General features: G+C 44.1%; 1 protein-coding gene across 1 annotated transcript in view; it reads right to left on the reverse strand.

Moving 5' to 3' along the window:
* Nucleotides 1-1,263: 1,263 nt before the first annotated feature.
* L(3)72dn (UTP4 small subunit processome component l(3)72Dn) overlaps nt 1,264-24,039 on the reverse strand; it is a 49,472-nt gene continuing 26,696 nt past the window's right edge. The window contains exons 11-17 of the mRNA XM_077686550.1: nt 23,618-23,878; nt 20,397-20,574; nt 17,970-18,073; nt 12,909-13,004; nt 7,520-7,708; nt 5,404-5,460; nt 1,264-2,016 (exon numbers count right to left, since the gene is read on the reverse strand). Coding sequence (XP_077542676.1) covers nt 1,900-2,016; nt 5,404-5,460; nt 7,520-7,708; nt 12,909-13,004; nt 17,970-18,073; nt 20,397-20,574; nt 23,618-23,878 — 1,002 coding nt within the window. The 3' untranslated portion in view covers nt 1,264-1,899. The remainder of the gene's footprint in view (nt 2,017-5,403; nt 5,461-7,519; nt 7,709-12,908; nt 13,005-17,969; nt 18,074-20,396; nt 20,575-23,617; nt 23,879-24,039) is intronic.

Here is a 24,039-nt window from a genome sequence, read left to right on the forward strand (position 1 = left end):
AACAACGAAACATTTATATGCACTAAATGCAAGTACACTTCAGAAAGGTAGTCCAAAGTTCAACGAAAACTCGTCTGGCTAGGAAATAACATTTCCGGGAACAAACTGACACTCGCCAAAAAGTAAAAACAATAGGTAAAAACAATGACGTTTCGGGGCCCGTACGGGTGCCTTGTTCACATATGAAACAAAAAGCGGCTCGGCCGTAATTATACATGCGTGGAACGTTGCAAAGCGCATGCATATGTCGTAGGCATGGGCCCACGTCCGATTAGGAGCGTGCGGGGTTGATTGGATATGGAATGATTCTCGGAGTAGGCGCGTTGATAATATTTTCTCGGTGGCAACGATTCTGGCCGAGTCCCAAGCGATGACATGACCGGTTGCGTTTTGGTGTTCTGCCAAGGCGTTTAGCTGTGTGCGGCCGTTAGCAACGTCGTTTTTGTGCTCCTTCAGGCGCCTCTTGAAGTTTCCGGTTTCACCTATATAGGCTGCATCGCAAGTCTGGCAAGGAAACGTCATTGTTTTTACTTTTTTGCGAGTGTCAGTTTGTTCCCGGAAATACACTTAAAAATTAGGAACCTTATAATTTACTTAATTGCAACCCGAATCTGTTCAAGACCGTGCAGTGCCAGCTTTATTTCTGACTTGTGGCTTTCTCGAGCATCATCGTCTTTTGGTTTCCCTCCCAATATCTGGGTAGAAAATTTCATGGTTCCACGTTTCCCATACCTTACACATTTACCAACAGGTACAATCGGTTACTACGACTGCGCATGCACACACCGCATTTCCTGTTTAATCAAATTAGCTGATAGTGCCTTCATGTCTTAACCAGCATGTTCAACCACAGCCACACTGGGGTTGCACATACGCGGCCCGAGCAATGATAGCAATCACCAGCCCCGACAGTCGAAGTGCGTCGAGCTTCTGCCATTACAGCGGGGAGTGCAAAATGCCCACTCATGCCTGTGCACAATAGCAGCCAGTGGGGAAGTCGCTCCTGGCCGGCCGAGCGCCTTCCAATTGTTGTTGCATTTTTCTACCAGCGTGCAACGTGCTTAGCAGGACTGCTCCGTGGTGAAATTCTTACTGCAATGTTTCGGTGCTTTCAGCCATGCAACAGTGGTTGTCTCCAATGTCCCATTCTACTGTTCTGCACTCTCTTCTCAGCCCTGCGTCCTAAGTTTCATGTGTACGCCCCTTTTCAGCAGCTTAGGTATCTCCTCATTGTAGATAAGCTGCAAGGACAATCCAGCCTGATTAAGTTTTTGCAGAAACTTTATTAACAAGACTCAGGAACTGAATGGGCTTACATAAGGAGTGCATGTAAGTATAGTGCGCCCGATGGTAGGGTGAAAAATGCAAACTCATTCAATTTCACAAATCAGCTGGCAACAAGTTTGAACTTTTAAAGACGATTGATAGCATGACAAACGAAAGATGACTCAGAGATGGTATGAAATATTAAAAAAAAAAGCAGTTCATATGCACATGAAACAACAATGTGATGACAACGATGGCACATCCAATTTCTCAGAATTACCTGGCTGCAACTTCTTTTCGTACTCGAACATCATAAATATCTAGTTAATTCAAATTTAGTTTCATAAAAGTGAACTGATAATCCCGATGCGTGATACACAAGCAAAGATGACTATCATGATGCATGATACCCAAGCAATGCCTTTAAAAATGGTACGCAGCATAACCTGTTTTTGCACACAAGAAACAATGTAACGAAACGAGTTACCTCCCATTCACTTTTCAATACATCTCTGAAAAAATCAATTATGATTCTGGCAAATCTACAAGCAACGCCTGTAGGATAGTACAGAACACTGTAAAAGCAGTCCTTATGCACATTGCACAGTGTTCTGAAAACCACTGGCACATTATTTAGGTGCCAAAACGCTTCTGCCACAGTGGCACTGGCAAGCCCTCGATGATTTGGTCCGGAGGCACCTCTATGATCATCACTTCATTACCTTCGATGTGCTCAAAGAAGGCCAACCACTGGTAGAAAAAAAAGGGGAGGGGGAGAAGAAGGGAAAGATAAGAACATTCATAAGCGGTATTCCAAACTAAAGCAATCAGTGCATACTTTCAGATAAGAAAAAAACTAACAGCTTATCCCGAGACAGCAAGCACAGATTAGCCTACAATTTACTGGTTCATTATACTGGTTTTGAGAATGCTACACTCACGGACATGGGACAGCAAAGGCCAACAGAGCTACAATGACATATCCTTGCAATAATGCAGCCTTGCCACAAGTTTAGAACCTTCAGAGTTGCAGAAAATGTTCCGCAGATTTTTTAAAAACTTTGTGGATCAAAAAGCACTTCTGTTGACAAAAAAAAAGTTATCCTGTCCCAGCAAAGGTTTCATGTGTGCCCAGTTCTAGTAAAGATTACCGTATAAGCCGGAATATAGGTCGAGTTTTTTTACCAAAAAATTTTCCGAAAAGTCACCCCTCGACCTATATGCCAGTCAGCGGCTTAATATTAACATGTGGCATCCAGGCAGCCCATCGCAACCATCCAAACCTCAAAGGCACCATCGCCACCCACATCAAAATCAGACACACCGCCATCTTAATTTTGTTGCTTCGTTCGCTGTCAGTAATTGTGCGCTATTTTCTTCTTGCCCAAGATCAATTCAGGCACTTAGCGCCAGTTTCCCACAAAGAAACGTTACAAGCATGCACAAGCCACCGGCAACCTGTACAACTAGCGCCACTTCGGTGTCACCGAAAAGAGTGCCCACCCCTGGCGTAAGCTGCATGGGCAGCTCTTGGTATGCAACGCTCGGAAGACCTCCTTCCGTGGACGCTGTGCTGTGCACCTGGAACTCAAGGATAAGGTTGTGACTTTTGTTCGCGCGCATTGTGTGATGTCGCTACACATTTATGGCTGGCAACAACTTGAAGATGCCTGCTCGCCTCCTGCAAGACCATCTCTCATGATTGTCTTGGCGCTCGTTTCCTGATGACATGGTCTTGCGAGTGTTAATGCTACAATGGGCAAAAAGAAAGTTTAGAAATAAGGTCTACCAATACACGTGAACTTTCTCCTACACCATACTGTCCCTTCACAGGAATTTTCAGCTAGTGATGCCGGTTAAAAGTTCGCGATGTCATTTTTAGTAATTTGCTGAATAATCAAAATGCGAAACAGTCAACACTACCTTGAATGATTACTATTTATTTTTTGCCATAAAATCTGACATGTCATTTTATTCTTGGTGCAAAGAATGTGAAACACCTTGTGCATAGGTTAAAGCTGGGCAATTGGTTGGCTAATGTTTCAGTAATGGTAATTTTTTAAAACCAATTAAACCTTGCATGGTGCACATCAACTAGTGTCTGCTTTTACTAGTTTTCTCGCCCTTGCCCGAGGATAATGCCCCTGCTCAAGTAACCTGCCTGGCACCACAAAAGAACACGCTGGCAGCATGCCCAAAGAATGCGCTGATGGAAACCACACGCTGCACTAATGGCAAAAAAAAAAAAAAAAAGGGGGAGGGCAACCGTTCTTTTTGTGTGAGGTTTCCCACGACTTTAAAGTAGCGCACATGAGCCATTAGTATTTTATGGTGGCTATGTACATAAAGTACACGGGGAAAAAAAAGGGGGGGGGGGGGGGGGGAAATTCCCTAACTTAAAGGGACAGGCAACCAATTTTTGTCGAGTATATTTTTTTTATCCCAAATGAAAGGGCATCACTTGAAACACTTTAATCCGAAACCGTTTTGCTGATAGCATCCCAGAACTCTTGAAATAGGAGTTTTTAGATCTACCAGCCATACGTGTCCCGCCAAAATAATGCTGGCAACCGTGACAGTAAGTCATGCGTCAACATACTTTTAACTGCACGTGAGATTACAAGAGGTACTTAAACACTTGCACCTGGCTAAAACAACAATAATGTGCCACCTTTTACCTTCCTTCATGAAGTTTTGAATCGTGCGTTGAAATCGACGGAGTTGTTTGAACACCTAGCAAAGTGTAACTTTTAGATGCCAGATGGCACCGCCTTTCAGGCTTCAGAGATTTTCGTGCAAAATTAGAATTCTTTCCGCCTATTTGTTTAAAAATTCCTGGTGGTTACCCCAGTATATAAAACACTGGTTTTCTTATGCGCTAGACAACATACACTCCACAAAAATCGGCCGTCTGTCCCTTTAAATGTTTTTTTTTCTTAATTTGGTGCACCTAGAATAAAAAAACCTGGATATTACACATACACAAAGCAGGTGCCCATCCAACTAAGTTGAGTCAAAGCTTAATAATACAAAACTCCACATCAACGGTATGTTGTGCCACGAGTGTTGGACCAAGCATTATGTTCTTGCCTAAATAAAAGTTTAGAAATAATGACTTAATAAGAAATAAATAATACTTAATCTACAGCAAAATTTCCTATCAGAAAGTTGTCGTCATTTCCACATTGCTGTCACTTATGGGCTACTTTTGTTTCTGCCTAAGAGGATGGGCATAAAATATTGTGGAGAAGCGTGTGCACGCACACACACAAAAAGACATCTGGTAAAATTTCACTCTTCCCAGGACTGCAGCATGTGAACAAAGAGTGCCACTTACTTCTGGAAATGGCTGGTTGCTAATCAACTACACCTGCCACAAACCACAGTGCAGTTTTGTAATGCAGCCCAACTACAAAGTTGATTACTGGCTTGACGCTTGTGGCCAGTAATTGCCGTTTTGTCACTTTCACAAAAAAGGGAAAGCCTTGGTTCCTGTACTGCATGCCTGAGATCCCTACCATTCCGGCAGTGTGCAAGCGGGTGTCTCTGCACATTTTTCCGGTGTTTAGAGCAGGTGATAGTGGCTTGGAAACTACTGAATTGTATGTTTATAAGGATGCTCTACAATGTGTAATGAAAAACTCGGTGCCAAATGCAGTACTTAAAAATAAATTGTCTCATTAGTGAGAAAAAAATATCATGGTCCACGAAATGATAGACAACACTGCTTCAAGGTTCATCCTTTTGTACATGCTTTAATATTTAAAAATCTAAAAGTGTCTCTAAAATAAAAATATCTTTACATCTTTACATATGGGGTGCCTTTCTTGGTTCAACTAATGTCAAATGCCCTATGCATGAGAGCAATACTTTGTATACTTCATGAAAAATGCTTGGCTCTTTCAAAATCCTTCCTGAAGGCGGTCAAAATGACAAACCAATCACAATTCAAGGCAAATAAAAGGGTAATGTGGTCTAAAATTATGCCTACACAGAAAGCACTTAGATGCCAAAAGATTCAGGTTCATTAGTGCATGGTAAACTACACAAAGTAACACATAATCCCGGCATTTTTCCAAAAACCTAAACTTCCCCCAAGCATGCACACATATATGGAACGTATACGGGGCCACATACCTTGAACGTACGGCTTATGCGCACCGCTTGATGCATTCGATCTGCCTTTTTAGTACCCTGCAATTGAATACATTTTATTAATGCCAACACTGAAGGCTAGACAACATACTGTGTTAACTTTCAGAAGTCACAGTTTTCGCAGCTCTTTCAGCATTCGTTTGATAAAGCTTTTGTTCGACATCAAGCAGTGCTCTGTCTGTTAATAAATAACAAATTAAAGCTGCCATTTGATTTTTCAGTTTTCCAAGCAGTGAGCTGCTGCCACGTAGACGGTGCAGAAGGTACGAACAGCAAAGCAAGTGCTAGCTTGGACCCCTCACGGTTTCCAGTTTTGGTTTTCCGTCCATCCTTACCATTGCTTGCCATATTTAAGTACGCTGGCAGTAAGACAAATTCTCATCTATTTTCATAAATATTCCAACCACGCTCATTCTTCGAGGTAAAACATATAACCAAGTTCTGAGTGTGTTCTGAGTGTCTTCTTTTGCGTTGTAGAATCGTGTGAGCCAGCCTTATAATGTTTGATCCATTGATGTTATTTTTACTATACTCTTTTTTCCCCATTGTACACATCTCCCTTTTCTATCCTTTCCCTTGTTTCTTCTGTGCACCACGCTGAAGGCGTCATGCTGTTTGTGGGCACTTATCTAAATAAATAAATAAATAAATAAAATCAAAATGAACTACTGGGGTAGTGAGGCTGCCTGTTTGGTAATGCTTACTATGCTGCAGCTCGTGTCTTTTTTGAAGCAGGCGTTCAGCTGATCCTGCCAGACATATTTATTGTACTCATACATGGCCCTAACCTGCAGTTATTATATATATATATATATATATATATATATATATATATATATATATATACATATATATATATATAAAGCAATCTACCATTCTTGTTTTGTTATTCAAAACTTGACAAAACAAAGCGTGGAAAGAACGTATACTTGGCAATAATGCCCATTTTTATTCTTTTGGCATCTTCTGCACTTAATAAACAACTACTGCTACTGCAAGTGGTATACCTGTATTACTGATACCACACTCTACTGATATAGGCCAACATTTCACAATTTTGTGGCCCTTTAAAGGGACACTGAAGCGATTTGTAAACATTGCAGGATTACTAGTGCAAATTGTAGTCTGGAGCCTTCAGGGAATGTTTCGACCACTCTCGCTGTGTTTACGTGACTTTACACTGCAGAAAAATCAATTGAAAAATGCTGTCCTCCTCTCTCTATTTTTCTTGCCGATAAATATTTTATCGTACAGCGTAAAACCAAAGTGCGGGAAGCACTTTTTGCGCCGGGTGAACTCGCACAGCGGTCAGCAGCACGATTACACATCTGTGAACGCGCGTTCTGCCTAAGAAATGCAGCCAACCAAACATAAACAAATTTCTAACAGCGTCTAAGCCGGGGCCTGGGCTTGAGACCATGGGCTTGGGCCGGGCCCGGTACGGTCTCATTTACAGACGCGTGGGCTCGGGTCGAGCTTGAGCTTCAAAAACCGGGCTCGGGCCGGGCCCGCACCTTAAAATCAGGCCCGTGCAGTGCTCTACCCAGTAGGTCAAGAGAAAAAAAAAGTTTTGTGGAAGCACTCAAAATCAGCCATTTTTCGCGGTAACGATAGAGTTTAACACACACAAAGCATTACCACAATTACAGTTTAGATCACACATCGCAATTATGGCCCCTCGCTTTTGCTACGTCTTAAGCACAATTGTGATGCACCACGATTAGTGGTAGACTCATGGGTTATAGGCTCCCCTCTCCAGAAGCCCATTTGCCCAGCTCCAAATACACGAGCGAGTGAGGGTTGCTCAGGCATCAGCCTGTTTGGCCTTCCAAAGGCACACAACACTTGCTCCATGTAGGCATCTGGTTTGCAACTACACGCAGCCCGTCACAACACATCAAGCAAGAACTGTGCCTCCAAATTCATGCTCCTTCAAAAAGGTTAAGCACTTGCTATATCCAGACATTTAAACCACAAATCCTGACGTTTAAAGCACTTTGGTGCATTTCTTGCAGAAATTAGCAAGCACATATCCATGCCAGCAGAGTAAGAAAGATCACACATTCCTAATATTCTTGACTTAAAACTTCATGCTCACCTGCCTGGACTTCTGCCTGTCGATCACAAACAGCTCATGGTCACTGTATGCGAAGAAAATGTTCTCCAGAGCGGGGTCAAAGGTTATAGCAGTCAGGGGCGACATGCTTCTCAGGGTCAGTCCACCAGCCAGATACACATCTCGGCACCATTTGGTATACGCTTTGTCTTCCACACTGTATTCGACAACCTAGATATGGAAAAAGCAAGCACGCAAAGGAAAACGAGCCGTAAATCAACAATGCAATCCACACCCTTCTTATGCGGTTAGCAGTGAAGAGTTGTTCCCTTTTAATAACTGGCCAGACATACTATTAAAAGAAAGGAGAGGGAAGGAAAGGGTTCCCGGCAGCTGGCATATCCTACAGTTGGGGGAACAATGTCTAACGTAGAATTAAATTGGGAATACTGACAGTGACCAAACAAATGCATCCTGCAGACACTTCTAGTGTAATGAGCTCATTTGCATAAAAGAAAGCAAACACTGAATAATGCGAGAGTTATTCGTGAGTGGACACACACTCGGCATTTACGAGCCTGTCGTCTGCTACAACAATAGAACCGTTCGCCTGCTGCCCATGATGCCACGTTTGAGTCCATGTCATCGTGTTGCGCAAGCTAGTGACAACCCGAGCACAATGCCAAGCTCTGGCCACATTGCCCTTTTCGGTAGAACAGTCCCTGCATCTGGAGATGGCTGCGTGGCCTCACTTCAAAGTTCATGGTTGGTTTTCACAAACAAATGCTGCTTGAAAACGTAACGATTGCCTCATTGTTTCGAGCCTTCAGAATGCAAAAAGCGGGACTCATGCTCTCTTGCCTTTGTAAATGAAAAATCCCCTTGCAGCTCAACAGGCTGCCAACTTGGGGAGTTAAAGCACTTGACGAACAAAGCAAAGCGACAGCGACACAGTGCTCTCATATGCAGCTTACTGACAGCTCTGCTACATCTGAGCAATATAGCGATTCACCGATCTTTAGTAGATGTGCTTCCACCAGAAGTAGTTGTGAGGTGCTGGCGGCATGAACTGTCTGCATCTATCTAGATTATGTAGCCCATAACGGGTGCAGCCGTATGGACTATGTTTTTCTGCAAACAGCCTATGCTCAATGTTGTGCCAGCTGCGTGTTTCGCAGCTCTTCACTTATTGGGAGGCATAAGCTCTTTTATTTACTGTCCCAAAGATCTTGACTACATTGTTTCCAAGCACAAAAATTGCACAAAAATTAAGTACAGTGTAGAACAGGGGCGGAATTTCCAGTTTTGTCCGTTTCATGTCCATTTTATGCGTGTCCTGATTGGCTGAATGCAGATGACCAGATGTGACGCAGCCCATCCATTGGTCAGAGGCCATTGGATGCGCTGCGGGGTGCGAAATGGACATTTTCGAAATGAACACAACTCATAATTCCACCCCTGATGTAACGCGGGTTTATGTGGCCTCTGGTTTCCTCCCCTAGAATTCAATGCGTAAGCATACCGCTTAAAATGTGGTTGCCCGAAACACAATACCGGTTATATAGTGCAGGTTTTTGGGCGGCCCACCAATTGACCGTTGCAGCAGGGGCATGTTTCAGGAGCAGTAAACACATTGGTACACACCTGCTGCGCCTGAGTCTGCACAAACTAGACAACTGCACACTACAAAACCAGACTTCTTCCCCCCCATTTGAGAGGCCACCACAGAGCAGGCATGGCAGAAAGGGGAATGGTGTATTCCGTATACATTTTTGTTTACAGGTTGAAAATGAGCTGTCATCTACAAAAAACAATCCTGGTGATATCATTATTTGTTTGGATGCAATTTAATGGTAAAGAATGGTAAAGGCAAGCTTTAATTGAAGCGAGTACATTGGCGTTAGCCATAGGCCATACACAACCCCTCGCGGTGACGGCCGCCCTCATCGGCAGTGCACCACAGAGCGTTACTTCTACGTATGCTCACGTCAATGCGCGAGTACATAGTTAATTACGCGACCATGTAGTTGGCCTTAACTTTGCCCCAGAAAAGAAAAAATAAGGCACCAATTCATTCGCACATCCCACTTAAAGTCGCGTGATAACGACAACTGCCTGTTCTCTTGGCACTCCGGGAACTAGTGAGACAAGGTCATGAGTTGTTTCTGTACAGATCCTGACTTCCCGATTTCCCGAGTATGTCCGGATTCCGACTAGTCGTTGTGCGGATAACTTCATAACCAACTGTCGAAGTGAGCCACCACGACGGAGTTTTCTACTGGGACATTGTGCTCATAAGCAACCATATTTCACATCGCCAATGAATGAATGAATGAATGAATGAATGAGAGAGAGAGAGAGAGAGAGAGAGAGAGAGAGAGAGAGAGAGAGAGAGAGAGAGAGAGAGAGAGAGAGAGAGAGAGAGAGAGAGAGAGAGAGAGAGAGAGAGAGAGAGAGAGAGAGAGAGAGAGAGAGAGAGGGAGGGGGGGGGGTGGGGGGGGTGCGTTTTTATCACTTTGCCTCGACTGTACTGGCTAAGCTCCTAACCTATGGCATCTGTCTTTCCGAATGCAAAGAAATGATAAACACTCAAAAAAGAAAAAAGGAAAGGAGTTTAAACCGCGTCCACTATTTATGAAAAACCACGCTATAACAGCTGATGTGGGGAAAAACAAAGACAAAATAAACACCATGTCCGTGTTTTAAAGTGGTGTTACTTTCAGCGATGGTAAAAAAAATCCTTGAAAGGTAGGTTGCAATTTGGCTCACTTGTGCACGTTTTGGTTATACAGTTGAACCTCGATATAACGAACCTCGATTTAACGAAATTCGCGATATAACGAATTTTTTCAAGTTTTCTAACAAAATTTTGCTAAATGCATGTATTTTTGTCTCGATTTTACGAAGTAATTTTGTGCGGCGCTTTCGATTTAACGAAGTCGCGGCAAGATAGGAAGAACGAAATTCCGGTCGAGGCACGTTTTATTTTGCCTCTCAGGCCCTACATTGAAAAAATTCAGTACTCAAATTGACTCTTGAAGGCTAAAATGAAAGAAAAGCGGTGAAATCTACGGTTAACAACAATTAAAAGCGAAGAACGAAGCTGCACAAACCGCTAGCGGTCATAGACGGTTTAATAGTGCGGCCACTATTTTGACGTCTCCATCGTTGCCTACGCCAGCGCCCTCTATGCTTAGGCTGCCAAAGCCTACTTCAAGCTTTTTTTTTTCTACGCGTCATTGCTGCTCTAGGTTGTGCTCGCTGATAACCAAATTAATATTTTGTTCGTGCATCGTTAGGTGAGTCTTGTAAGCAGCATGAGCACTCCAAGAGAAAGAAAAGTGTTCCGAACAAGAGCCTGAGGAAGTTCGGTGAAACTGACAGCCACCGAAGTGTGATGGATGCCATCGATGTTCTGCGGAGGCACGCAGGTGCACACGGTTAGCGCTGTCAGCATATGAGCATCACGTAAAGCCCGCCCTGGTCAAGAAACGCCAAGCACTGCTTACGGACTTCTTCACTACGGCTTGGACATCGAGTGCTGGTGGCAATAAATTGCTCTCTTTGAACGTGGTCATCTTCGTTTCACCAGCGTTCATTAGACAGCTGCGGTGCGGAGAAATCAGTTTCGTAAGGGCTCAGTGGGCATAAAAGTAATTGCTTAATCGAATTTGGCCGGAAGATTTTTAATGTAAGCTTTCCGGAGCACGTAAGCGCTGCTCCACACAGTGAAGCAGTCCGCGTGTACTCCGCTCAACTCGCAATCATGGCTTTATCTCGAGTGTTGTGGTTGCATCACGCACCCATACTGCAGAGCTTTTGTACATGAAAAAAGTCTTTCGAAAGTTTCATAGCAGCCTTCCGCTGTTGGCCCGCCGCGCCTAAGCCTACCACTGAATGGACGAAAAGAGGCGTAACTTCGAGCGAGCACCTCGGCGGGGTGAAGTTCACCGGACATGGACGCGGGTTCAATTGACTAACAGCGGCATTTAGTAGTGACCGAAATGAAAAAAGAAAAAGTGGAAACCTAGTCTGCTATCATATTTAATGAGGCGTTGCGGAAAAAGCACCGGTTTTACGATGACACATGAACTACCGTCGGCTATCCCAATTCCATTGCCCAAGTATTGAAACTCTTAATTCACACAATTTTCGCGGCCAGTTTTAGTACAAATTTCGCTTTAATTGGAGAGGTAACTACATAGCAGTTGTTGCCTGGCAAGGGCCAAAGTGTTAAAACCCCAATAACTGGTTAAATAAACTGTAAAATCGAAACCTCGATTTTACGAAATTCTCGATTTAACGAAATTTGCGGCCCCAAGTACGACTTCGTTATATCGAGGTTTAACTGTAGTGTGGTACCGCTTATAGTGCAGCTTTTTGCAGCTCCGGTGACATACGTTACAAGCAGTCTACACTGTACACCCCTTTCTCTTTGACGGAACTGAATGCATCCAGTAAACTATTAGCAGCCAAAAATCAGTGACACAGATAATTGCTAAAAGTGTCTTGTCATTTGTTTGTTCTAAGAAATAAAAAAGAAAAAGAAACACTAGAAAACACATTAAAAAAAAGATTTTGGTTTTCACAAAACTTTAAAACAAGAGTGCTGCAAAACAGCAACAGCAAACACTGTAAAACAACATACACAGGACTACCTGATGCACTACAACAAAGTTCACACTTACCAGTAGTAACAAAGGAATAAACTTCACAATCACCCAATGCCTAGATGCCTATATACAATTTTTTCTTGCAAGGATTTAGGCATAGCTGGGTTTCAGTGCAAAGGTTGCGCTACACTCAACTTAGTACTGTACACTGCTGACACAGAAAACGAATGCAAAGCATTTGGGCACGAGGTGCAGTGCTGCCGAGGCACATTTGGACAAATGTCATCAAATGCATTGCAAACACAGTGTCGCCCGTATAAACAAGCATTTAGGCATCAAATGTCTCCAGTGGAACTCAACCTATCTTCAAATTTGTCACTTGCAAAGCTGTCACTTTCGAAACTCTAATGCTGTGCCATTCATTGGCAATCAAAAGACTGGAAACTTGACGTGTCTTAAAATTTTTGTGGTTAAAAAACAAACAAACAGCGAGTCTGGCAAGTGTACCAACAAAGTGCTCATAAGCTTCTCCCCATGTGAGCACAGTTTCCCAAGCTCTGAACATTAGCAAGTTATATACTAAATATACTAACATAATTATCTAATTTAACTATACTAATCTAATTTAATTAATAACTAATCTAATTATACTAACATGAGTAATGTGTTTTAAGCGTAAACATGCTCAATTGTTCTTTGAAATTTAACTTCTACACCGTGATTCCCAGGGGAAAAAAAAGTAAAGATGCAAGTTTGGCAACTCAAGCACTGGCAAGCAAGAATATCTAATGAATTATTAAACTAGGCAGTTTCAATACCTGGTTATCATTGTAAATGATCACTAGGTCGGAGGACATCGGGTTGAATCTCATGGCTGTTGCCATTCCTTGAGTTTGCGGCAGCCGGTAAGCAACCTGCACAAAACACAAGAGCATGGTAAATAGTGGATCAGTTGAAGGTGAGTTGGGCGAGCCCTCTTCCCTCTACCCAACTGAAACTTGGTTCTTGCTTTTTACCACTAAAGCGATAATGATTTTGTGACAGAACACAAACAGGTATGCCTGGATGCATATTTTAGAGAGACCTCGAGTGGCTCGAGGGCCGCTAGGGTGGTGGGCCCGCAAAATGCAGTAATGCAGAAACATTTTTATATCTTAGAATTCCTAAAATAACTTTTAGGCTCAGTAAAATCCCCTATTTGTGTTTTGTGCATACTTTTTGTGAATTTTTTTTCGTTAACCAATAAACTGTCAATAATTACACCTTTCACAAAACTGCCGTTATGTGTTTGAAAGATAATTCTATAAGCTACAATTTCACACATAACTATGCTAAATGTGTCCAGCAGCTCAAGAGAAAAAAAAAAGTTTTCTGAAAGCATGCAAAATTGGCCATTTTTCCACGGTCACGAAAGAGTTTAAGCAGTTCTCGATTTGGGATGGTTATTTAATTTGAAAGCGCATGTAAGAGGTTACCCTAAAACTAAATAAAACACAAAACGAAAACCCAACCATTACGCTGCAAAAGCCCCTTTGGTATTACAGTTAAACCTCGATATAACGAAGTCGTACTTGGGGCCGCAGATTTCGTTAAATCGAGAATTTCGTAAAATCGAGGTTTCGATTTTACAGTTCATTTAACCAGTTATTGGGGTTTTAACACTTTGGCCCTCGCCAGGCAACAACTGCTATGTAGTTACCTCTCCAATTAAAGCGAAATTTGTACTAAAACTGGCCGCGAAAATTGTGTGAATTAAGAGTTTCAAAACTTGGGCAATGGAATTCGGATAGCCGACGGTAGTTCATGTGTCATCGTAAAACCGGTGCTTTTTCCGCAACGCCTCATTAAATATGATAGACTAGGTTTCCACTTTTTCTTTTTTCATTTCGGTCACTACTAAATGCCGCTGTTAGTCAATTGAACCCGCGCCCGCGTCCATGTCCCGTGAACTTCACCCCGCCGAGGTGCTCGTTCGAAGTTACGCCTCTTTTCGTCCTTAGGCGCGGCGGGCCAACAGCGGAAGGCTGCTATGAAACTTTCGAAAGACTTTTTTCATGTACAAAGGGTCTGCAGTATGGGCGCGTGATGCAACCACAACACTCGAGATAAAGCCATGATTGCGAGTTGAGCGGGGTACACGCGTACCGCTTCACTGTGTGGAGCAGCGCTTACGTGCTCCGGAAAGCGGAAAGCTTACAGTAAAATTCTTCCGGCCAAATTCGATTAAGCAATTACTTTTATGCCCACTGAGCCCTTACGAAACCGATTTCTCCGCACCGCAGCTGTCTAATGAACGCTGGTGAAACGAAGATGACCACGTTCAAAGAGAGCAATTTATTGCCACCAGCACTCGATGTTCAAGCCGTAGTGAAGAAGTCCGTAAGCAGTGCTTGGCGTTTCTTAACCAGGGCCTGCTTTACGTGACGGTCGTATGCTGACAGCGCTAACAAGGTCTTAAACATTCGTGTGCACCTGCGTGCCTCCGCAGAACATCGATGGCATCCATCACACTTCGGTGGCTGTCAGTTTCACCGAACTTCCTCAGGCTCTTGTTCGGAACACTTTTCTTTCTCTTGGAGTGCTCATGCTGCTTACAAGACTCACCTAACGATGCACGAACAAAATATTAATTTGGTTATCAGCGAGCACAACCTAGAGCAGCAGCACCGTGAGCAATAACGCGTAGAAAAAAAAAAGCTTGAAATAGGCTTCGGTAGCCTAAGCATAGAGGGCGCTGGCGTAGGCAACGATGGAGACGTCAAAATAGTGGCCGCACTATTAAACCGTCTATGACCGCTAGCGGTTTGTGCAGCTTCGTTCTTCGCTTTTAATTGTTGTTAACCGTAGATTTCACCGCTTTTCTTTCATTTTAGCCTTCAAGAGTCAATTTGAGTACTGAATTTTTTCAATGTAGGGCCTGAGAGGCAAAATAAAACGTGCCTCGACCGGAATTTCGTTCTTCCTTTCTTGCCGTGACTTCGTTAAATCGAAAGCGCCGCACAAAATTACTTCGTAAAATCGAGAGAAAAATACATGCATTTAGCAAAATTTTGTTAGAAAACTTGAAAAAATTCGTTATATCGCGAATTTCGTTAAATCGAGGTTCGTTATATCGAGGTTCAACTGTATTTGTGCACACATTTCCATTTCTTCGATGGAAAGATGGCAGCATTTCTGTAAGCACAAGTTGCCCCTGAAATCTCAATGGATGCAGGAAAATGTACCATTCTGTGGCCCCCCGACCATGTCTGGAGCATCCTGTTTCTAGATGTAAAAATGTAAAAGTAGCTGCTTCCACCAAACTTGATTGATTGATTGATTGTGGGTTTTAACGCGCCGACGCAACGCAGGCGATGAGGCGCGCCGTAGTGGAGGGCTCCGGATTAATTTTGACCACCTGGGGATCTTTATCGTGCGCCGAAATCTCGTACACACGGGCGTTTTTGCTTTCCGCCTCCATCAGAAAAGCGGCCGCCGCGGCCGGGAATCGAACCCGCGACCTCGTGCTCAGCAGCGCAACGCCTTAGCCACTTAGCCACCGCAGCGGGTCTTCCACCAAACTGCACCTACCGCTAACCAGATACGGAAAAGCTTCCAGCATTAGAGATAGGGCTCTGCAAAGAACGATTTTTGCTTTTCAGGTGACTAATAATCCTGCTATAACAGTTTCGAATCAAAGCGAATAGTTTGCAATTCCCAATACAAAAATCGAAATGACCATATTGAAGTGTGCTGATGACTCAAAAAAAAAAAAAAAAAAAACGCTTGCAAAATTATTCTGCGGCATAAAACAAAACAAAACAAAAAAGCTATCCTGCTGCTTTTCACGTTTATGGTGACAGCATATATAATGAGGAAATACTTTTGATGGCAACATCAACTAGCATAACTTGAGTACTAGCATAACGACGGTAGAGCTATTCAAACAGGCTATTGAGAGAGAAAAAAAGAAAAAAAAAAGTGGCACTTCCATGATCGTTTGTGCAAGTTCTAGGAAGGTAACTTGACATGTGGGACAATGCAAGGTATGAAAGGTCAGCCTGATTTATTATAAAACCTCGCAGGCATCCCTTCATGGCATGGTCATAGGATTGCCACTTTGAAAACCAAACACCGTTACATTTCTTTTCGAGAGAGTGCAATTAAAAGCATCATTTATCACCTAGCAAAGCCAAGAGAACTACAAAGCTGATTTTCCAGCTCAAACAAGAATTCTGATTTCAGCATCCCCTTTAAGAACCCAAGAGGTTTCAAATACCAATGTGCACAAGCCCTCACTAATGGCAGGCGACGGAATGGCAGGACGTGTTCGTGTCAGCTGCCGCCTCTATGAGCAGTTTTGACCGGATATTTTTCTCGTTGGTGCCTAATTTTGTGCTAAACGGATCCGCGAAGTTAACAGCTACACCGGGATAGCGGACTTTTTCCAGTGAGTGGACTGTACGTGACTTTACGGCCTTTTTTGTCTCACCCACGCCGGCGGAAGTGTTAGCCCTAATCGCCGGGCCCGCCGTGTTCGTGGGCCGCGCCGGCCTTCCGGCCGTCTGAAGCTATTGTCATGGTGGAATATGCTGTGGAGGGTGAAGATATTGCTCCGGAAGAAGTTTCGGAAGATGCTGGCTGGAAAATTCACAGCGAGAGGAATTCTACGACCAAGGCAAGGCTACCATGTGGCGGCACTTTCAGCACTACTTATGTTGGTTTCCTGCTCACCTTGGGGTGATTGAAGGAGCCCCTCTGAATCTCAACGAGTCTGCTCATGCGGCAGCGCGAGATCTTACCCTCCGCTCTGCCCCGCGCCACGGCGTGACAGTACTTCCTGAGAACAGAAACTCCCCTTCGACATACAATGAGGTAACTAAGTACTATCTTCTTAACCGCAGGATTTACGGTTTGCCGCATCCTAAACTAAACCGGGCTCAGGCACTTACATTACGCTTACTGCAGACTGGCACTTATCCTTGCCCCGGGGGCTCAACATGTTTTATCCTGAGACGTATACAGAGCCTTAGTGCATGGACTGTGGTGATTTAGCCACACTGGAACACATGCTCTGGTCTTGCGAGCGAATTGAAGATCTGGCTATCAAGGACGCGTCCAGGTGGGAGGCTGCACTTCGCAGTCCGGACCTGGACGATCAATTCTGGGCTGTCCAGCAAACTCACGACGTGGCTGTGAGGCTTGGCGTTTCGGTCCCAATGTGGGAGCGGCCCGCTTAGTGGTTCATTATCACTACTTGCAGGACCAAATAAAGTTTTCCCTCCTCCTCCTCACTAATGGCATCCCTCATGGCCCCGGCGTGCCACTGGTGAGCACAATTTAGCAATTTCGATTGTGCTGTTATTCAATAGCAAGCAGCTGCATGACTGTCTTATCTACTGTTTAGGACTTTTTAACTGTAGCAAGAAGCAAAGACACCTTCATGCCATGCTGAAAAAAATGTAAAAAACGTGCTAGTTCTCGCGAAGCGAAAGCATTGCCGAGTTGACTAGTAGCCGCTTAACCAAAACATACACTTAAAAGCAACAGCAAAGTGGCAGCATGAATAAATTCACTGTCTCACAGCTCTCGAGTGCAACAATAGCCGCAATACAACTAAAAAAAAAAAAAAAAACACACACACACACAGCCGAAGTTCTGTAAACTGTCTGCAAATTCAATTCAACTGAGACCTATCGACCAGCAGGCTTAAATAAAGGTGCCCATCAAATGTCCAGCGATTGGTAGTAAATATGAAATGCTGCAACTCGAGTTTTCATGCGTGGTCAAGTATTGAAATCTTGTTTCTGAAGGAACTTGCTTAAAATAATTTGCTGCATTTGTTCCACTGCACACAGACCGAGCACACATTCCGTTGCGCAGTAAGATGAATTACATACCGCCGGAGACTTCACGTCATAGATGACAATGTTGTGCTCATTGTCCGCTACGGCTAGATGATCCTTGGGAGACATGCATGCCAGGTAGGGCCGTGCTGTGGACCCTGTGGACACAAAACCCATTTGGTGCATGTTAGTTTCCTCCCCCATGTCTTTGCCTGGAGGAACGTACATAAGACATTTGTTCACCAATTCACCGCCACTGCTTTACATGAATTCGTGGCCACGGCCACCACCCTGCATTTGACTTCACACGCTGCCGTCTGCTTGGACTTCTTAAATGACACAGGAACCTGATCAAGTCAAATCTGCAGAACTGTGAAAAGTATCTGCAATCGCTTTTACTGTTCAACTTCACAATGCTGAGGGCAAAACATAACCACATGATGACTTGTTCAGAAGCTGGGATGCTAGCTTGCACGTCATCGGTGACTGAAGCAGCTTTAAATGAAGCCCAAAAAGTAACCTGCATCTGTGCCTCATTCGCAAGTTAAGACCCTTCAAGCATCATTAAATTTTTGTTCAATGGGAAATGATGCTGCAATTGCTGAGGAATCCATGATAGGCTCTCAATTTTCCTGTGTTTTTCTTCAGCATATGTGGCATATTGTACTCCATTTCTAACCAGCACTTGCTGATTCACGACTAAACGTGCTCTCAAATTACCAGTGTTTTTACCCCAGCATTTGTGGCATATTGTACTCCGTTCCCAATCAGCACTTTCTGTGCAGAAAAAGATGAAATAAAATTGCCCACGCCATTGTTTGTGCACAGGTTGGTCCATTCAACCCTAACGCCGCCTGTATCCTGCTGCTTCACCATGGGGTGGTATGGACTTATCGAGCTATTGAGTTCACTTTCAAGCACATCAACTGTGCCACTGGCACGCACTTCAGCCTTAACAAACTTTGCGCACACTCCTGTAGAAATGACGAGAAGCTCAAAGCGAAATGGTTCGGGTCTTCAAAGGTCCGAAGACCACTAACTTCCGATTTGTTGAGATGGCACTCCATTGGACCATTAGATCAGGCTTTCTGTGAAAGCTTGTGCGCCGCATCGGTTGAGCTGATATGGAACAAAACTCGCAAAATCACAAGTGTACCAGCTCCCATGCTTTTAAAGGCCAAAACTTCAACTGATAGCATGAATGGCACTGATTCATTACCGGCAGCATATTAGTCAGCCTTAATTCATGGGTTATAGTTTATGAGCTGTCACAAGAGGGGAAAAAAAAAAAACGAATGTGGTAATGGTACTCCTTTAAGGTCTTGCAAACTAAAATAATGGTTGAAATGCAAAACAATACTTGTTCTAGCAGTAAGGCAATTAAAAGGTGCCTGCAGTATGAAGGGCTCCACAAACCCCAGAAGCTGATAGTGGCGCCATCCCCAAGAAGCTCTCGTAGCACACACGCCCAATTTCATTATAGAGCGAATGACACTCACTGTTAACGATTCAGTTTGACCATGCGGGTTTACATGGCGAAAGGAATGTCTTTTGATAATGATACCAGTGACAACTAGCCAACTTGAAGAATTGCAAGATAATAATATAAATATTTGCTTACACCTTTTATGTTTTTAAAAACAAAACAAATCAACCTTTTTTAGGTAAAAAAAAAAGTACAACTGTTCCAGGTGACATAAGTAGGCCTCACAAGCCAAGACAAGTAAGCAACTAATCTGTATCTGGGTAGCATAAGACATGTCAAAGCTTGGCGAAGGTGTTGTCTGCCTTCTTTTCTACATAATAAGGCATGCAGGGGAAGATGTTTATTTACAGATAGTCTTAAATAGCGATCTTCAGTTTATTACTAAACTTTCTAGTTTAGTGACGCACAACTGCTGTTGAGGTTTTACATGCGATTCGGAAGCTAATGGGAATGTGTTCCCCGAACTGATCTGATCATCAAATGCCACTTGCGTTGAATGTCACCGAGTATTCTCATGTAGAGCCAAACTAATGACATTAAGTGCTAATGTAATTCACTCTAAATGTCATTCTATTTGCCGTGTGACAGGGGCATAACACTGTTTGGACTTTAAGACTGCCACACTTCCTGTCCCGCAAGACTCGTCGTACGCCGGTTGGCCAAGCTGAAGTTGCCAAATCTCAGCTGAGTGATCAACGGAGCAAGAACGGAAACCAAGGCCAAGCCTTTATGCAGTTGATGTACGCCCTACCAGGTTTTACTAGGTTTGCGCAGTCCAAGTTCCTATTAGACAGTTCCCCTTGACTTGCTTGTTCGAGGCGTGCTCCCCAATCATGAATAATGTGGAAAACAGCAGGTAGTTTGAAATACGCCCCTTTAACTGCAAATTATGCACTGGCGACATGGACAAAAGTTACATGCCCCCTTTATGATGCCTTTGACACGGCGTGGATCAGCTACCCATTGCAAAACAATGCCAACTGCTCAATACTTGCCTGGGTCAGGTGAAATGGTGTGCAAGAGTATGGGCGGCAAACTGAACACGTGGATAGCACCCCGGTGGTCTATTGCCACAAGATGGCTTGCACTCTTGGTAAAGAGTAGCTGCTTGGCAGGCCCCATCTGCTCTCCGAAGGAGCGAATCTTCTCAAACTTGGGTTGGCCCTCCGACCTCTGTGGCGGACAAGAAAGACGTTCAACACCATTAGCAGACCTTGCCCCCAAATTCACAAACCACGCGACACGTCTTAAATCACCAATCAAACACTATAACTGTTTCCTGGTTACGGCACAACCTGTTTCAATGCGTTACAACTTTACCCTGCAACTCAAGAAACAGAAGATGCACACTCAAACTTGCTTGAACTAAGCATCAGGGAAAGTTCCCTAGAAGATTCTGCCAACTGGCAGCCTAAAAATGTTCCTTTATTTCATGCAGTTGTAATGATAAGCAGTACACCAGAGATAGGAAGTGCTCAATATTTGTCAACTAGCGCAAAGTAACTATTCTGGAGATCTCAAATACTGTAGACAATTTTCAAAGGGACCCAAAGTTCCTGTAGCTCATGAATCACCCTCAAGTAAAAAAAGTTTTAACATAATGCCAATTCTTCTGAAGCAAATATTGGTTGGCTCTTCTCTGCTCAGAACAGAGAGGGGAAAAAAAAAACTTCGATAAGTCTTAATGTGATTTCTGTGCACCGTTTTAACCATGCCAAGTTCAATCCAATAACATCCGGATGTAAAAAATCCCCCTTCTGCAACAGAGATTTGGTTCTCACTACACTTAAACCTAGATATTGCAAACTCCAATACAGCAATAATCTCACTACAGACGAATCCCGCTACAACGAAATTGATGGGACGTGTAAAAATTCGTTGAGGCGAAATCTGCCCCAATACACCACGGAAAGGCAAGAAAAATAGCCCCGTATATTTCCGCATCATTGGCAGCATAATACAATGTTTAGAAAAAGGAGTGACAAGCAATAACGTCATGTTTATTCGGATAACAACCGTGCCAATGGTTATCTGTTTTTTACCTGCACGCAAAGGGGGGGAAGAAATGGGGGGGAAGAAATAACTCAGGCGTGGGAAGAAATAACTCAGGCGTGTCCACCGAGCTGATTACTTGCAGATAGCTGCTAGGCCGTGGGAAGCTCCCCTCTCGCTTGTGGCAGGAGCAGTGCCGTTATCTTATCCTCTCACAAGGCATGGCAGCTACTGACCTTGGCAGGCAAGACACGCGTGCTTGCATTTAACGCGACCGCAGGCTTGCAACTAATATAGGATGACTTGGCTTCCAGACCAAACACGCAAACATGATTTTTGCTCTTGGCTATGAAGAGTGGTAGAAGGAAAACGGAAACATACATCATGGCGCTGCACCAGCAGCGGAGCACATTTGCGTGATTTCAACTGTATACGGCAGTGGTTCTCAAATGGGGGTCCGCGGACTCTAGGGGGTCCGCGAAGCCATTTCTAGGATCCGCAAAACCCTCACCCGCTTTTTTTTTTTTTTTTTTTTCCAGCCTTGCATACTTGAAAAGCAAATACCGAAACAGGTTGAATGTGGCTGCAGATATGCAACTCTGTTTAAGCACGACTGTGCCACGTATTGATGAACTGTCCAAAATGAAGTGATGTGGCACGTTTGTTTGATGTTTTTGGTAGCAATAAAAGGCACCTGTTTCACGCTCCAGTTGTGTTAATTTACCTACGTACCCCCCCCCCCCCCCCCTCCCTCCCCTCCGCTGCAAGGGGTCCCCCATCACTTCCACCAGTCCACAAGGGGTCCCCGACAAATCCATGGCTGAGAACCACTGGTATACGGATTGGCTGTAGCTCCGGCTTGGCGAACCGGGCCTGCGCCTCATGCAAAGACGGCCAGCCACATCGTTATCACCAGCAAAAAATGGTGCCCGCCTATGAGTTTGTTTTGTTTTGGGTGGTGGTGTGCGTGCGCGGCGCCCGTTTTTGGTGAAACTAAGCGTCCTGAACATATAGAAAGTTACAGATAGCTGGCGTTATGCTTATTTTATTGTAAAACAATGTTCAAACTCAGCCCCAATGGCCGTAAATTTCATTGAAGCGAAAGCAAGCCAGACAAATGGTTCGTTGTGGCGAGGACTTAGTTGCATTGACTTCTATGGCTAACTGATGAGGTATTGGAAATATTTCGCTGAAGCGAAAATTTCGTTGAAGCGGCGTTCATTGTAGCCGGGTTTGACTGTACAACGAAGTAACAAGATGTCCATTGCTTCATGCGCATTGAACTTCACGTACATTCAGCATCGATATAATGACAAATTTTAAGAAATTCAATGTCACAAAACCTAAGGCAATAAATTGAAAGTAAATTTATGTGGAACAATTTCCCATTCACAATGCTCGAAATAAAATTGCTACTAGCGCAAGCTACATTGGCCTCCCAAAACAGCACTGCCGGGTTTTTAGCAAAGTATGCACACATCAGGGGCAACCGACAATGCAGAGATTGACTGACTGATTGTGGGGTTTATGCGCCGAAGTTACGCCTTGGTTATGAGGCACACCGCAGTGGAGGGCTCCGGATTAATTTCGAACACCTGGGTATCTTTAACAACATACGCTGAAATCTCGACACACAACAAAGCAAAGAGTCGCTGAAAATAGCTTCAAGTACTGCACTGGAAGTGATTATTCCGGTTATTTTATGCTAATGATCTTGTCTCGGTGCTACGTTCTGTGCTTCTACCCACTTAATAATGGTTCCTTAAAGTTATCTGATGTTCTGATTGCGAATGCACCTTTCACGAGTTATGCTGGCTAGTTAGTTTTTTTTTGCACATGCTTGTTTTCTACCAGTTCTTTTCCCCCTTCTATTGAAACAATACAAGATAAGAAAAATGTCATAATGTCCACAGAAGCCAGCAAAATGGCTTCTTGCTATTTTCCACAAAGCAAATTGGATTTTTCTTAATGTGTACACATGGCGCTGACCACCGAAAGTGTAAAGTGTACAACAGGAAAGTTAACAAGAGCGGTTCAAATAATAATAATAATAATAAATAGAAAAGAAGGAAATGAGTACCAGGAAATTTTCACATTATTAGAAATGTGGCAAGGTCTTTTCTCTCTCACTCTCCTTCCCCACCCCCCTACCCCCTAGTCAGCAGCACTTGAATTTCTGCACTGCTGTCAGGCCGGCGGCCACACTATAGACGTATGCACTGACATGTTCGATGTGGTAGAGCAGCGACGAGATGGCATCGGTGCAGCTGAGCCAGACGCCGTCGTCGGACAGGGCGGCTGCCTCGAAGCGGCCGTTGGTTCGCGCCACCACCCGCGCCACCATTACAGGCTTCACTGCCAGGGGCAGCCGGGTGCCCGTGGGGGCCTCTTCGACTGCGGGTGAGCCCAGGCGCCACACCTCCAGCTCCTTGTCGTACATGACCAGCACGTGCTGGCTGGTCGCCGCCAGCTGCACCACCTTGCGCTGCAGCCACAGAATCAAAGTCAGGTGCGGGCACAGTGTTGCCCCCCCAACTTAACCGCACCAAGTCTCTGAAAGGAAGCCACAACAGCAACACTAATGCCGCACTGGTGGGTGTTTCCAATCCAGCAATGACATCCGCATGATTACAACTAATTCAACAG

Source organism: Haemaphysalis longicornis, unplaced genomic scaffold (genome assembly GCF_048455015.1).
Source record: "Haemaphysalis longicornis isolate Haplotype H1 unplaced genomic scaffold, Haemaphysalis longicornis Haplotype H1 scaffold_1, whole genome shotgun sequence".
In the NCBI taxonomy this organism is placed as follows: domain Eukaryota; kingdom Metazoa; phylum Arthropoda; class Arachnida; order Ixodida; family Ixodidae; genus Haemaphysalis; species Haemaphysalis longicornis.